General features: G+C 40.2%; 4 protein-coding genes across 4 annotated transcripts; all 4 read left to right on the top strand.

Annotated features, from left to right (window-relative positions):
* Window positions 1-206: 206 nt before the first annotated feature.
* On the top strand, window positions 207-2,939 carry LOC101297770 (probable glycerol-3-phosphate acyltransferase 8-like). The gene is made up of 3 exons (XM_004306727.1): window positions 207-611; window positions 713-1,025; window positions 1,699-2,939. The coding sequence occupies exons 1-3, from the start codon at window positions 292-294 to the stop codon at window positions 2,578-2,580; spliced, it is 1,515 nt and encodes a 504-aa protein (XP_004306775.1). The 5' UTR covers window positions 207-291; the 3' UTR covers window positions 2,581-2,939.
* Window positions 2,940-3,698: 759 nt separating this feature from the next.
* LOC101315391 (probable LRR receptor-like serine/threonine-protein kinase At4g36180-like) lies at window positions 3,699-6,524 on the top strand. The gene has a single exon (XM_004308320.1). It carries the CDS (start codon window positions 3,699-3,701, stop codon window positions 6,522-6,524), a length of 2,826 nt encoding a protein of 941 aa, XP_004308368.1.
* Window positions 6,525-7,472: 948 nt separating this feature from the next.
* Window positions 7,473-9,566, top strand: LOC101297478. Its single transcript, XM_004306726.1, has 5 exons — window positions 7,473-7,797; window positions 7,886-8,091; window positions 8,162-8,260; window positions 8,341-8,414; window positions 9,123-9,566. Exons 1-5 carry the CDS (start codon window positions 7,503-7,505, stop codon window positions 9,346-9,348), a joined length of 900 nt encoding a protein of 299 aa, XP_004306774.1. The 5' UTR covers window positions 7,473-7,502; the 3' UTR covers window positions 9,349-9,566.
* An 804-nt stretch (window positions 9,567-10,370) lies between these two features.
* On the top strand, window positions 10,371-15,568 carry LOC101297182 (probable anion transporter 2, chloroplastic-like). Its single transcript, XM_004306725.1, has 11 exons — window positions 10,371-10,581; window positions 11,196-11,761; window positions 11,961-12,068; window positions 12,296-12,451; window positions 12,872-13,087; window positions 13,526-13,735; window positions 14,013-14,150; window positions 14,260-14,361; window positions 14,462-14,527; window positions 14,921-15,005; window positions 15,130-15,568. Exons 1-11 carry the CDS (start codon window positions 10,527-10,529, stop codon window positions 15,225-15,227), a joined length of 1,800 nt encoding a protein of 599 aa, XP_004306773.1. The 5' UTR covers window positions 10,371-10,526; the 3' UTR covers window positions 15,228-15,568.
* The last annotated feature ends 124 nt before the right edge of the window (window positions 15,569-15,692 follow it).

Here is a 15,692-nt window from a genome sequence, read left to right as displayed (position 1 = left end):
TAGATATGTAACTATCCTCATCAGTCACTTAAACTCCATGTTGACATGGACATGCCCACCTTGTGATTCAAGGAGGTAGTAACCAAGTATTCAAAGCTAGCACCAAGATCATAATATTCAACCCTAATCCCAACCATATTAATTTCCACCTCAATATCTATTTATTTCTACACCCAACAACATCCCTAATATCCATCCCCAACTCCCTCATTTAAAACCCCTGCGCGCTTTCCCTCTCTCTCTCAGAAACCCTCAGCTCATTTTTCAGTTACACACTCAGAGCTCTCAGCTATGGCCTCGAAGAAGCAAGGGAGGAGCTTCCCGTCGATCACTCAGTGCGACACGAGCGAAACGGCGTCGTACGAGTCCATCGCGGCTGATCTCGACGGCACCTTGCTTATCTCCCGCAGCTCTTTCCCTTACTTCATGCTTGTTGCTATCGAAGCCGGCAGCCTCCTCCGCGGCCTTGTGCTTCTTCTTGCACTTCCGCTCATTATCATCTCCTACCTCTTTGTCTCTGAAGCCCTTGGCATCCAGATCCTCATCTTCATCTCCTTCGCCGGCCTCAAGGTCCGCGACATCGAGCTCGCCTCACGCGCCGTCCTCCCTAGGTACACGCGCACAGGATGACCAATTGTTTCGTACGTTACGACTAGTTGTTATGTACGTTGTGTATTCTGAGTTGTTTATATATGTGATTGGTTTTGGTTAGGTTTTACGCGGCGGATGTGAGGGCGGAGAGCTTTGAGGTGTTCGACAAGTGTAAGAGGAAGGTGGTGGTGACGGCGAACCCGACGTTGATGGTGGAGCCGTTTGTGAAGGATTTCCTCGGCGGAGATAAGGTCCTAGGAACGGAGATCGAGGTGAATCCGAAGACGAAGAAGGCAACTGGTTTTGTGAAGAAGCCGGGGGTTTTGGTCGGGAAGTTGAAGCGTGCGGCTATTGAGAAGGAGTTTGGAGATGAAGTGCCTGATCTTGGGATCGGTGACCGGAGCTCCGATCACGACTTCATGGCTCTTTGCAAGGTTCGTTTCCTTAGCTGCCTTCATTTCCCTCAAGTATTCTTTCTTTTTTTTTGTTTTTTGATAATTTTTTTTAGTATTAAAGCTATTGGGACCCATTGTGTTAACTATTTCCAACTACTTTGCCAGCTGAATTGACAAGTGGTCTTTTTTTGTTTGGTAATAAAAATTGACAAGTGGGGTCTAGCAAAATTATAAATGAGAGTAAAGGAAATAACCAAGCTAGGCAGTAACGAAGTTCATTCATGAAATGTAACGCATGATTGCATGAAAGACCTATGAGGCTATGAAGTAATCCAGTAATGAAGTTCTCAAGTAAATTAAGTGATCAACACCTGCTACTACATTTTCGGAAAATTTTCCCAGTCTCAACAATGGTTTATATTAAAATATTACATTTTTCGTGTGAGTTAGAACTTAACACATTAAAAATTTGTTACTCTATATTATCCGTATTTGTTTAATTTTTAGAATAATTTGGGAAATTATTCAAATTTGATCATCTAACGAGTCATTAGAATGTGGCGGTGATACTAGAAAAAAATGTGAATCATGTCCTTCATAATTGTACCACATGATTAAACTCGAGTAAAACTTTGATTAGAAATTATTGTGTGCTTCACTTTCGGGAAATGATCTAGATTTTGCTCATTATGGTATTTTCAATTTTGAGCAGGAGGGCTACATGGTTCCCCCAAGCAAATCAGCTCGTCCAATCCCATCGGACCGCCTCAAAAATCCGATCATCTTCCACGACGGCCGCCTCGTCCAGCGCCCCGACCCACTCAACGCCCTCATTACCTATCTCTGGCTCCCCTTCGCCTTCGTCCTCTGCATTATGCGCGTCTACATCAACCTCCCCCTCCCGGAACGCATCGTCCCCTACACCTACGCAATGCTCGGCATCAAGCTCAAAATCCGCGGCAACCGACCCCCACCACCTTCCCCAGGCACACCAGGAAACCTCTACGTCTGCAACCACCGCACCGCCCTCGACCCCATCATCATCGCCATCGCCCTCGGCCGCAAAGTCTCGTGTGTCTCCTACAGCGTCAGCCGTCTCTCTCGGTTCCTCTCCCCCATCCCCACCATCGCTCTCTCACGCGACCGCGTCGCTGACGCTGCTCGCATCACCGCCCTTCTTCAGAAAGGCGACCTCGTCGTGTGTCCGGAGGGCACCACGTGCCGGGAGCCGTTCCTACTTCGTTTCAGTGCTTTGTTTGCTGAAATGAGCGATAGGATCGTCCCGGTGGCGATGGACTGCAAGCAGAGCATGTTCTATGGCACCACCGTGAGAGGTGTCAAGTTTTGGGACCCTTACTTCTTCTTCATGAACCCGAGGCCGACTTACGAGGCGACGTTTCTGGACCGGCTGCCTGAGGAGATGTCGTGCAAGGCCGGGAAGTCGGCGATTGAGGTGGCGAACTACGTGCAGAAGGTGCTGGGTGATGTGCTAGGGTTTGAGCGCACTGGGTTAACTAGGAAGGACAAGTACTTGTTGCTTGGAGGAAATGACGGAAAGGTGGAGTCCATGTACAACGGGAAGAAGGGAATGTGAGGGTGTTCGGTTAACATTTGAGTTGGTAGAAGGAAGTGGATGTGTTCAGCTAAATGGTAAGTGGAAGCTCTGCTGAGATTTAGTGAAGCTCACTGTTGGTATTGCTGGTTCCATGTGGGTATATTGGTCTAATGTTCAGAACTTCGCTTAATGAGATTGATTCGATCAGCATGATATCAAAACTATTTCTTGTTGAAATATGGAAAATTTGTAATAATTTCGGCTTTTTCAACGTTCTTATCTTTATCTAATTCGTGCAAATATTAGTAGATTTATGTCACGTAACTAAATGTATTTGTTTCTCGTCATGAAAAGAAACTGTGACGGGTGCATGTGTCTCACAGCCTCGTTCACTTCACAATATGAACATAATAGTAGAATTTTCACTCTTCACACAACTTTTTCTTTCCACTGTCTTGCACAACAAACCACAACAAAGCTCTTTTCTGATGGCATAAACCATCATGCTTCCTTCCTATTCATAATTCGGCAGCACCACTTTGAAGACCAAATACTTGCCTACAGTTCACAATTAGCTATATCACAATAGTAACAAAGCCATATAATGAAATGTCCTCACAAGTTAATAAAGTTAGCATTTCATAAAGATGAACACCAACTAGTTTCTACTTTCAACATCACTAGCAAAGTGTGCCTCGAGCCCTCAAGAGCAGCCTAATGTGCAGACCCCAATGCCCAATGTACAGAAAATCACTAGCGACGTGTGCCGTTGATTGTGGCGAACAAAACATAACCCACCATCCACGCTATGCTTCTTCACATTGCACCAAGGCATACCCAAACTCGTTTTAAATCACTACTCCAACACCATTAACTGATCGAGGACCCATTCTCCTATCAAAAAAAAGATCGAGGACCCATTCTCCTAAAGCTCCACAAACTCAAAGTTTTTAGTGGTCACGTACTGGGGGAATTCCTCTACTAACTTCTTATAAGTACTGAATGCATGCTTGCGTTCTGATCATCAACTACCCTTTGTTCAATCACCTAGATCAGTTAATAGTTATCATTGAGAGATGGAAGGTCGTTGTCTCAAACAGCTAGTTTATGCATATATGCTGCTTTTGCTACTACTACATATCAAGATTGGCCCATCAATGTCCCTTGAGTTCAATAATTCAGATGGTAATTACGTGAGGTGCATAGAGAGGGAAAGACAAGCACTCCTTGCTCTCAAACGAGGCTTCACTGGTCATGGCGGCGATGAAGAACTACTGTCTTCATGGGGAGGAAGAGAAGCCCAAAAGCAAGACTGTTGCAGATGGCAAGGAGTCTATTGCGACAGCAAAACCGGCCATGTTACTCAACTTCATCTTGGAGATCAATATTTGAGAGGTACGATTAGTCCTAAACTAATTGAGTTACAGCATTTAGAAGTATTGGAACTCGTATTCCGAGGGAGCAAATTTCCAACATCCATTGGTTCCCTTACCTATTTGAGGTACCTTGATCTCTTTTTTCCTGAATTCGATGGGAAGTTCCCATATCAACTAGGAAATCTTACACACTTGCAGTATTTCAAATTCATGGGAAATAGGGGTAGTAGAATAGAAGACCTCAATTGGCTCCCTTATCTTTCTTCTTTAAAATACTTGGACCTGAGTTACAGTAATCTTAGTAGCATATTTGATTGGCCGGAAACAATAAACAAGCTCCCCAATTTAAGAAATTTGTCATTGAGCTACTGTTCCCTTCCTCCTCCAGTCTTTTCCACTCTTTCTCACATAAATTCTTCCAAATCTCTTGCTAGTGTTGACCTTAGTTACAACATAGATCTCACTGCCACGACTTCAGTATTCAAATGGTTGTGCAACTACAATACCAGCCTTGTTGATATTAACCTCGTGAATAACGAGTTAAGTGGTTCAATTCCTGATGTTTTTGGAAACATGAGCTCTCTTGCACACCTTGATCTCTCATATAATATCCTTGAAGGGGCGTTCCCGCTTTCCTTTTCGAAGTTATGTAGTTTGCGATATTTGGCACTTGCAGCCAACAATCTAAGTGGACGATATTATGATATTTTTCAAATATTGTCAAACTGTGCGCAAAGCTCATTAGAGATTCTTGACCTCCAAGGGAATTATCACATTGTTGGGTGGTTGCCTAATCATACAACCTTTCCGTACCTGAAGAGATTATCTCTTTCAGGCACTGGACTGATCGGAAGAGTACCAGAAAGTATAGGACAAATGTCTAAATTGGAGTGGATCGAAATGGCCAATACTTCTTTAGAAGGGATAATTTCAGAAACTCATTTCTCACAACTGTCCAGATTGATAGCTTTGGATTTATCAGATAACTCGCTATCTTTTAACGTCCATTCTGATTGGGTTCCTCCTTTCCAATTGGAAAAAATAGCATTGAGGTCTTGCACGATGGGTCCCTCTTTTCCCCAATGGCTTCAGACGCAGAAGAAAGTATTAGACATTGATATATCTGATGCTGGAATTTCTGATAACCTTCCAAGTTGGTTCTGGGAATGGTCTCATAAGGCAACATCTATGGATCTTTCTCGCAATCAAATAAAAGGAACATTGGAACATTTGAGGTTTGAGTTCGTTTACAACCCTGAACTCAATTTGAGTTGGAACCTATTGGAAGGTCCAATCGTGTCCTCAATACTTTTCTTAAATGCAGACCTCTCTAACAATAGATTCTCAGGGCCAGCTTCTTTTTTGTGTGATCCAAGTGTCAGCAATTTAACATTTCTTGATCTCTCAAGCAACAATCTATCTGGGGAACTTCCGGATTGCTGGACACATTTAGAAAATCTAATCATTCTTGATTTGAGTAACAATACATTTTCTGGGACAATTCCAATCACAATGGGAAACTTAGTTTCGATTGAGTCATTGAAACTAGATAGCAACAAATTTGTGGGAGGATTTCCTTCCTTGGAGAATTGCACAAACTTAAGAGCTTTAGGTCTTGAAAACAATAAATTTTCAGGACCTATACCTAAGTGGTTAGGGGTTCGATTTCCTGATTTGGTCATACTTATCCTTCGATCCAATCTCTTCAATGGTAGCATTCCATCACAACTGTGTCATCTCACTAGCATTCAAATTTTGGATTTGTCAATCAATAACATCTCTGGAAGTATACCAAAATGTCTGAACAATTTGACTGCTATGGCTAAAGGTGGAGATCTAATTGATTTAACGATCAGTTACGAGTACAAACTTAATAATGGACCAAGTCTTAGCTATGATGGTGAAAACAATGAATACCTTTTCTATGTTGCTAGGATTTATGATGATGAAATGACCATCACATGGAAAGGAACATTGTCCAGGTACGGAAGTACTCTGGGACTTGTAAAGAGTATTGATATCTCGAGCAACAAGTTGACAGGAGAAATTCCCAGTGAAATCACTCGTCTTGTTGGGCTGGTTTCTCTTAACTTGTCAAGAAACTATTTAACAGGTCAAATAGCTCATGATATTGGAAAGCTGCAGTCATTGGATTCCCTTGATTTATCCAGAAACCTATTACATGGCTCAATTCCAACAAGTCTTTTTCAGATATATGGTCTTGGCTATTTGGACTTGTCATACAACAACCTTTCTGGAAAGATTCCAATGGGTTCTCAACTCCAAAACTACGATGCCTCGTATTTTGCTGGAAATCCTCAGCTTTGTGGACTTCCACTTGAGAGGTCGTGTTCTCTAGATACTGAATCCAGTCCACGACAAGTCGAGAACCCTGGAACTGAAGAAGAAGAAGATGGACTCAGCACACAAGGATTCTACATCAGTGTAGGGCTTGGATTTTTTGTTGGATTTTGGGGCGTTTGTGGCAGTTTGATTATCAATAAGTCATGGAGATATGCATACTACAAGTTCTTTAATCTTCTGAACGACCAACTTTATCTGAGAATCACTTTGATCATGAGGCAATTAAAGAACAGACTAGCCTAATAAGTTCATCACAACGAACAGGTAATCTCTCTCTCTCTCTCTCTCTCTCTCTCATACGAATACCCTGGAATTTTCCCTTTATTATATGGACTTATCATCGTGATTATGATGAATTTATGATTTTATGCATCTTAGGTCTTGGAGCTTCCGAGAGAATTGAAGTAGATGCATGCAGGCTTCCTCTGAGTGGAAGACGATAGTGAACCAGTACAAGCTTTAGTTTCCTAGTATGTACGTATGTCAAGTTGTCATCGTACGTACGTACCATATATGGTTCTTCTTCAGCAACACTGTAGTAGTTTGTTCACTCTACCATTTTTCATCTTCGTTTGATCTGTCTATACCTCATGATGAGCTTCTATTGTTTGTGTGACCATAGTATAATTATTTTCCCACGTACTCTATAATGTACATATTAAGGTTATGTAAACAGGCTTAAATAATTTAAAGTACTTTGAAGTTGTGCTCACAAAATAACATTCCGAAATATAATGCACATTCAACTTGACAGAAATTAGTAAAAAAAAGAGTGTTGAACTTGAACACATACACCGAGTGAACTCCATTCTACATTTATAACTTTGTAGTAACATAATGATTAAAGTCACTCATATATATTTTATTCATTTTGTAGTTCCTGTTGACTAAAAAAAAAAAGTCATTTTGTAGAGAACTCAATCAGAAAAGTTGTTTAATTTTTAAGTTCGTACGTGAATGACATGACCATATAAATTATAAGTGTATTTTGCATGACTAATCCGGTAAATACAGTCCAATTCATTAATCATTACCAAGTGTGAGAATGGAACTGAAATTTGCATTCTGAATATCCCGGCGAACATATTAACAAAAATTTATAAAATAAAAACATTTGGGAAAGTGAAACGGCAGGTCGTTTTTGGCGCGCACGCCTATAACGATTTTGGAGAAACCAGACGAGTAAAATTTCTCTCGGGTGAGACTAGAGACTGAGCTATAATGTACTTGAAGAAGCCCCAATGGACGGAGGGAATCACACCCAAGCCTTCGCCGGAATCCCAATCAGACTCACCCTCCACCGCCGTCAGCGATCTGGTCAACTCCTTGACCACCCAGCGAGTCTACCGCGAAGTCACGCTCGCTCTCCGTACCGGCCTGACGGAGGTCCGCGCCGAGTTTTCCTTCCTCCGTGTCCGCGGCCTCCGCTCGCTCCTCAAGTTCCTCCGATCCGTCGCCGAGTCCGACTCCACCATCAACCTCTTCTCCCAGACCCAATCGATTCCGGAGCTTCAAGGTCTCGCAATCTCGGCCCTTCGAATTTCAGATTTTTATCAAATTTCTGTGATTATTGACGGTTAGGATTTGATTTTGTTGGATTGCAGTGGTGCCGGTGCTGTTTCAACACTCGCTGAAAGAGGCGGAGGATGAGATCGTGAGGAATCTGGATCACATTTTCGGCGTGGAGCCACTGAAAATCACAGCTCCTTCGACTGATTCCGAAGTTTCGCTTGCGCTTCGGGTCTTGGAAGGGTGCTGTTTGCTTCATCGGGACAGCGCGGTGTTGGCTCACCAGCACAAGGCTATTCAGGTAACTATTTGTAGCCGAAATGCCGAAATGAACATTTGATTGATTGATGACATTGAGTGATGGAATTTAGGTGTTGATGAATATATTGCCTAGTAGAGGAGTGGCGGAGCAGGGTGTGTGTTTGGATGCTTTGACTGCCATTATGTTGGATTCGTCGGATAATCAAATGGTATGTGCAGTGTCCGTGTGGTTGGTTTTGTGAATGTTGTTTCTTGTTTTGAACTTTGATTGTAATGGTGTGATGTTCAGGACTTTGAGGAACTTAATGGGATCGAGGAAGTTGCAGAGCTTATAAGAGATAAGCAGGTTGATGAGAATCTGAGGTTAGTTATTCGTTATTTGATGATGGATTGTTTTCTTATGCTAACTTCCATTGTACATTATGTTGCATTTAATGTTAAGATGATGGTTTCACTAAATTGAGATACCATGAGAGGCTTTATCCATGTTTAGGAGGACAAAGTCTTTGAAAATGATATGTTTTTCTTGATAGTTATAGGGAAAAATGTGAATGTTTTTTAATAGCTTTATGGTGACCACATGACTTCTGTGTGCGCTCCTGCGTAATCCCTACATATCTATCATCGGTACAGATGTTTCTGGGCTATTTGTTGTTGAGGGGTTATTGACACCATCCTTGTTTGTCATGTGAAGCTTTAATCTGCTAATTGTTGTGGATGGAGGGTGAATTCTTTGAGATGAAAATATTTCTCGATAGATATTGTGCGGAATATATTTGTTTTCCACTAAAGCTTTATGGTACCACATGATTTCTGTGTGTTCTACTTGGTTTCTTACTCCCTATGCATTTGTCTTCAGTACTGCTATTTCTAGGCTTGTGATGAGATCAGTCTAGAAATCTTGGATATCTTAAGAAAACATGTTCTTTATGCTAGGCATAGGACACAGTTAGAAAGTTGGATTAGTAATGAGTAATGAGTCATGAGTCATGAGTCATGAGGCTATCTGGTTAATCTAGGACCTTACATCTTATTCAAGCACACTAAAGAACACCTATCGGTTCTGATTAGGATGAAATGTGGAGAGTTCCTGCTGCTACTCATAGGTCATGTAAATGGGAGGGACAGACCCCCCTTGGCAACTGTACATGAAGACATAAGGCGACTTTTGGGTGAGAAATCTGCTTCCCTGATATGGGCAGCCAGTCAATTTGGCTCAACTCTTGATCCAGAGCAAAGACTAACTGCCCTTCATATCCAAGCTCGTCGTGTACTGGAGTCATTGGACCTATACTGAATTTGCACATAGAAACCACCATAGGTACTCATTGTTGCTAAGAAAATCATCATCTGTAATTGTATTTCGTCCCATTGTTTTCTTTGTTCTCAGCAATGATTGATTTCCTACAATGTTTGAGAAATTGATTTGAAGAAATCTTATTAACATAATTCTCACAACATAAAACATCTTGTTATTTATTTGGTTAATCGTAAATCTTCTTCTTGTTATTTTTGATACATCAGGCCTCATATTTGAAGTTTTCATTTTAGAACATCTTAGATATACAAAACAGCATCTACGCCTCCATTGCCTCTCAATTCTGTCCTTGGCTGTATATCCAGTGTGAAATCCCCCTCGATATCAGTTTTACCATTTAACCAATACAGTACTATACACAGAATTCGTACTCCACAGAACCCATTTTCATTTCCGATGTATAACATGCCAACTATACTCTTTCTGACGAAGAATTATCAACCAAAAAATGTAAAACCTCGAAATCTATACCCAAGTGCATTGTAAACAGCTTCTTCAGGGGCACGTATTGCACAAGATTGATGCAAACGTAGAACGTATATGAATATACCACGTTGGCCAGAATTATGCGGCAAGAAATTAAACAAAAATAGCAACTCTACAAATATTCTCCAATTTTTATTTTTCTGTAAAATCAAATAGAACATTTTGCGATTGTGAGGTGTAGTTGATATCCAATCTCCAAAACACCCTCTCTCTGTTTCTTAAACCACCCTTTAACCCTTCCAAAGCCGCCGAATATCCCCCTCTTCCATGCAGGGGCGTTTCGGACAACTCCCTCTTTCCGCTTCCATCTTCACGAGGATGATAGCCCACGTGTCAGTCTCTCGACCCGTCTTTTCTTCGACTATAACGCCCGGCCCACTGCGATTTTTTTCCCGCGAGTCTAAATAATATAATAAAAAAATAAAAATCAGAAGAAAAATCTGGGAGTGATGTTTATGTGAGGAAAAGGCTCTCTCTCTCTCTGGTTATCCTCTCAAGCTCCAGAGGACCGATAACGACCGAGGAGCAAGAAACGTCCACACTTCCGAAACGGCGTCATAGCAGTACTACTCGGAATTCTGAAATGGAGTGATTAGCTTCGTTTGTGCTCAACTCTGATATTTCAACTGAGCTTGGTTTTGGTTTGGTTTGGATTGCGAAGTTGTACAGAAATGGCTATCGGAAGTGTAATATCGCATCGGAATTTCGGTTCTTTTATCGGCTCAGGTAACCTTATCCTGAAATTTTATCGTGTTGAATTTTACTGCATTTTGTGGATTTAATCTTAGTCAGTAGAATTATTTGCATGCATGTTGTTTGATTTGATTGTTTTATATTTCGGATTGGTTTGGTGAGGTGATGAAGAGTTTTAGTTCAGTTGCATGCTGCTACTGCTTTTGATTTTTTTATTTTTATTTTTTTAGTTTTGGAGATAAACCGGTTAAGTTGTTTGAATTTTCAGTCTGAATTTTTCTTCTGTGATTAATGAAGCACTTGTTCAAAAATTCTGAATCTTTTCAAGAAAATTTTCCAGGTCTAATATTGAAGTGTATAGCTTTGCATCATTCGGTACTTGGGTTTTCCTATATCAAGATGATTTTGATGATGTGTAGCTTTGTATCAATTGTACTTGTTACCACGTTGCTTGTGAGCTATGGATTTATACTTGTTTGAAGTAAATTATGCATTAGTTGCAGTAATTGTGCTTATAGAATGTATTAGGCTGGGTCTGGATGATTTCGTGGTGTAAAGACAATAGCTTACAATGTGATGCTTCCGAGGCTATATCCTTTTTTCTTCTTTTTTTGAAGTTTCTGTATTTTTTTTTAAATTTTTGGCAGGAAGAGTATGTCAAACCAACCACGCTGTTGTTCATAATAAAGGAGACCGTCAACAGCTTCAGGGGAAAATGTTCTACCAAAGTTTATGTACTCCAAGGGCCAATTTTTCTATATCTAGAAACTCATATAACCCTTATCTGGGTGCCAGTTTTTCTTCAGATGCAAACACGCGGTTGTTGCATGATGAAGGCAACTGGATAATGTCACTGCAATCTGGTATAAGGTGCCGGAGCATCGTTACTAAGCAAAGAACTATAGGAACATGCAAAGGCTATCTTTCTTCAAATCACTCTTTCAGAAGTTTCATACAATCAAGGAAGCTGGATAAGCTTGATAACTGGCAATACCAGAAGTCTGAGAATGTTAAAGTTAACAGGATCCGTGCTGATTACAAGCCAGAGGATATTGACATAACCGAAACGGAGGTGGACTCATTGACACCCTCAGGTGAAGCTGTTTTGGCAGATGGAAAGGTGTTTAAAGCATCTGCCTGGTGGGAGATTCCTAAACGTTGGGTGATTGTGCTCCTTTGTTTTGCAGCATTTCTACTGTGCAACATGGATCGTGTGAGTCTTTCTCTGATTAAAGATAGTCTTTAATACTTCACACATGTTTGTTGTGTGTACATAGTTACACGGTGATTCAAGTTACTATGGCAATTTCCTATTCAAGACACTATATCATGCCTAAAAAGGACACTGCCTATATTGAATTTAAAGAAGATGATCTATTTACTCTGCTGACATTATCAAATATGTATTGTAGGTGAATATGAGCATTGCAATACTTCCCATGTCCAAGGAGTTCAACTGGAATAGTGCAACAGTTGGCTTGATTCAGTCCTCATTTTTCTGGGGCTACCTACTAACTCAGGTTTGCTACAGTCTGGCCAAAGGATTTAGCACTACTTTTCTGTGGTCAATGCCTTATAACCACATTAATAGGCATCTAGTGTCATTTTATGGTTATATCAGTTGATCTGGCATATATTTTTGTGTTCAAGCTACATATACGATATATGCATGTGGTTGATTTTCTCGTACACAAAGGTGTAGAGATTCTGCTTATATTGTATTGATTTTTCATTTCTTTGAATATAGATTCTTGGAGGCATATGGGCAGACAAAATTGGCGGCAAGCGTGTATTGGGTTTTGGAGTGATCTGGTGGTCGGTGGCGACAGTTTTGACACCAATTGCTGCAAAAATAAGCCTTCCTTTCTTGCTTGTTATGCGTGCTTTTATGGGGATTGGTGAGGTTCGTATGGTCCAGTGCTAAGCTTTGGATCTCTAGTCCTTAGCTACAGTCCATTAGAAACTAAGTATGATTACAGTTTTGCTTTAAAATTTCCTCATCTAGCTTTTCAAACAAAATATGAGTAAATAAACTAGCTAAAGTAAGACAGTATAGTTGAAGTGGTCCTTAAACTTGAAAAATCTGAGAAAAATTTGTATTTGACTGTTTACTCAGACACTAGCTGAGTCAATTTTCTTTTGTAGTTTAGCACAGGAAACTTTTATTTTGGCTAGTAGGAAAAATATTAACATCGGACTATTCTTTGTCATTTAATACATATTGTGTCTTTGCTAGCTGCCTGACACAGAAATTTTCTTTGGCGAGTGAAATTCAGAATTTTCAGTGCTTAAAAGATCTTTTCTTTCCCTTTTTTTGTTGCAGGGTGTTGCTATGCCTGCTATGAACAATATACTCTCTAAGTGGATTCCAGTGTCAGAGAGAAGCAGAGCACTTTCACTAGTATATAGTGGCATGTATCTTGGTTCTGTCACTGGGTTGGCTGTTTCTCCCATTCTTATCCAGCAATTTAAATGGCCCTCTGTGTTTTACTCATTTGGCTCCCTCGGAAGCGTCTGGTTTGCATTATGGCTGAGCAAAGTATGGTCTTGCTTCCCTCAACTATTTTTCATCGGAAATCTTCAAATTTACATATTTAATGTCGGTAGTACACAATTGAAGAACAATATTAATCTTTTCAGATATAGAGATTTACATGAACATAATGTCATGTTTAGTCATGCAATATATAATAGAAACACTCACTTGAAAAAAACATAACTAATTAAACGGAAAAAGACCAGTAAAATTTGATTCTAGATCACAATGTATTCAGAATCATGATGGTATGTGATTAAAGTTTATTGTTTTGACTTGTTCAAGTGCTCTGACTGGTGTTGGGTGATCTTCAGGGACGATAAATTACTCTTGTACTAGACATGATATTAGAAAAGAAATGCATAAACAGATCTCAGCTCACTTTATGTTAACTCCATAATATTTAGCTCTGAAAGTACTTTTTATTTATTGGATCACCAGGCATATAGCACACCAAAAGAAGATCCAGGGCTTAGTGCAGAGGAAAAAGAGCTTATCCTAGGTGGCAATGTATCCAAGGAACCTGTTACTGTCATTCCTTGGAAACTAATTTTATCAAAGCCAGCTGTTTGGGCTCTTATAATCTCCCACTTCTGCCACAATTGGGGAACCTTTATTCTGTTGACATGGATGCCTACATACTACAATCAGGTAAGGGACTGATTTCTCCAAAACTGTTTTGCATAGACATGCACATAACACAGATTTTAGCAACTCATCAGCATGTCCTATCTGCTAATATCTGGTATTTGTATGAAATTGAGACTCAAATCGTTTAAGTATGAGAAGTGGAGAACACTAATCTTTTTCTCATTATTACCTTCTTGTGCATGATGTACAACAGCCTGTCCATCTGAAAAATTTTAACTACATTTCATGATAGTCATCAAAGTTTGAATTCTCTTTTAATCTTCATTTCCCTTTTCAGGTTTTGAAGTTCAACCTCACTGAATCTGGGCTACTCTGTGTCTTGCCATGGTTGACAATGGCTATATTTGCAAATATAGGGGGTTGGATTGCAGATACACTTGTCTCCAAAGGTTATTCTATCACGACAGTTCGTAAGGCAAGGACCGACACTGATTGGAATATCAAATTGTGGTTTAGGTGCTGATTCTCTCCGGTTTTTTTTATTTACGGAAGATAAGCTTCTTCAAATCCATTTAATGTTGCAGATCATGCAATCGATTGGGTTTCTGGGACCAGCCTTTTTCCTTACTCAGCTGAGCCGCGTCAAGACACCTGCTATGGCAGTACTATGCATGGCATGCAGTCAGGTAGAAGCACTGTTATCAAATACAGTTGAGCTTGAAATTTCCTGAGTGTTCCCAGAATGTGTTTTTGGTAAGTATTTCTCACTTCCTTTACTATTGATAGGGAGCTGATGCGTTCTCACAATCTGGACTCTATTCAAATCACCAAGACATTGGACCTCGCTATAGTGTGAGTTGCTATATTTTAATGATATGGCTAGTCATACATGTGTTAACGATGTTCATCCGCTATTTTTTTTATCAAATAGCGGAACATATTTTAATGATATGGCTAGTCATACATGTGTTAACGATGTTCATCCGCTATTTTTTTCATCCGCTATTTTTTTTATCAAATAGTATCGTCCGTATTTGCTTGTTTTTGATAGATAACAGTTCCCTCTTTGTTTCGCGAATAAGCCGAATAGTTTTCTGGGATCATGTTTTATATTTAAATTATTTACTGAAGATTTGAACATTGCCTCCCAAGATTAAAGAAAAATTAAAAAGAGAAAAGACGTTTTACCAAAGAACTGTAGTATTATGGAACCTGTGCAATTAAACTTGTTAATATCAATTGCAGGGAGTATTGCTGGGGCTGTCTAACACAGCAGGAGTTCTTGCTGGTGTCTTTGGTACAGCAGCAACCGGGTACATACTCCAGCGAGGTACGGTTTGATGCTTCAGATATAACTGCTCTAGACACTCAGTTTCTAATTTCCAGTTCTGTAGCGAGTGTTCGAACTTCAGTATTCAGGTCTCAATAACTCGACATTGATTTCATATCTGCAGGTTCTTGGGATGATGTATTCAAGGTAGCTGTGGTATTGTACCTCATAGGCACAGTAGTCTGGAACTTATTTTCAACTGGAGAGAAAGTTCTCGACTAAAGAACCGTGAGAAATGCAAGAATCAAAGGAATGGACGAGCCTGCAGTCCATGTAACTGTAGAGATGAAACTTTAAAGAGATGGAAGAAATGTAAACGCATGAAAGGGCTAATCCTGTCTGCCGAACTAGAGTTTTTTGATACCACCTGTATCAGTCTTTTTGTAACAAACTTCTGAGGCCCTTTCTGGGTTCACTTGTGAGTTGTGACCCCCCTTTTTTTACAGGCTATTGCCGTCTTTCATTTTAGTTCATGCTTCTAATTAATGTAGAGAACTAATGGGTAATTTGCACCCATGAACCTTTTGCTTTGCCCATACAATGCTAATAGTACAAGCTTCCCTAGCTCTTTCTTACTGGATTTCTTGGCAGTTTGATTCCATATGCATCAACTTTGCACATTCGAATCCATGAATAGATTATGCAGAATTTGGAACATGTTTGGGATCAGAATCTCTTCAATCCTTG

This window comes from Fragaria vesca, linkage group LG7 (genome assembly GCF_000184155.1).
Source record: "Fragaria vesca subsp. vesca linkage group LG7, FraVesHawaii_1.0, whole genome shotgun sequence".
Taxonomy (NCBI): domain Eukaryota; kingdom Viridiplantae; phylum Streptophyta; class Magnoliopsida; order Rosales; family Rosaceae; genus Fragaria; species Fragaria vesca.
This window is presented reverse-complemented; position numbering and strand designations above follow the sequence as displayed.

Excerpts from the sequence above, each read along its gene's own strand:
- LOC101297478 (XM_004306726.1), top strand. The coding sequence starts at position 7,503 with ATGTACTTGAAGAAGCCCCAATGGACGGAGGGAATCACACCCAAGCCT. Across the intron at positions 7,798-7,885 it reads ATCGATTCCGGAGCTTCAAG|TGGTGCCGGTGCTGTTTCAA; the intron begins GTCTCGCAATCT and ends GTTGGATTGCAG. Across the intron at positions 8,092-8,161 it reads ACCAGCACAAGGCTATTCAG|GTGTTGATGAATATATTGCC; the intron begins GTAACTATTTGT and ends GATGGAATTTAG.
- LOC101315391 (XM_004308320.1), top strand. The coding sequence starts at position 3,699 with ATGTCCCTTGAGTTCAATAATTCAGATGGTAATTACGTGAGGTGCATA.
- LOC101297182 (XM_004306725.1), top strand. The coding sequence starts at position 10,527 with ATGGCTATCGGAAGTGTAATATCGCATCGGAATTTCGGTTCTTTTATC. Across the intron at positions 10,582-11,195 it reads CGGTTCTTTTATCGGCTCAG|GAAGAGTATGTCAAACCAAC; the intron begins GTAACCTTATCC and ends AATTTTTGGCAG. Across the intron at positions 14,362-14,461 it reads TATGCATGGCATGCAGTCAG|GGAGCTGATGCGTTCTCACA; the intron begins GTAGAAGCACTG and ends TACTATTGATAG.
- LOC101297770 (XM_004306727.1), top strand. The coding sequence starts at position 292 with ATGGCCTCGAAGAAGCAAGGGAGGAGCTTCCCGTCGATCACTCAGTGC. Across the intron at positions 612-712 it reads TCACGCGCCGTCCTCCCTAG|GTTTTACGCGGCGGATGTGA; the intron begins GTACACGCGCAC and ends GGTTTTGGTTAG. Across the intron at positions 1,026-1,698 it reads ACTTCATGGCTCTTTGCAAG|GAGGGCTACATGGTTCCCCC; the intron begins GTTCGTTTCCTT and ends AATTTTGAGCAG.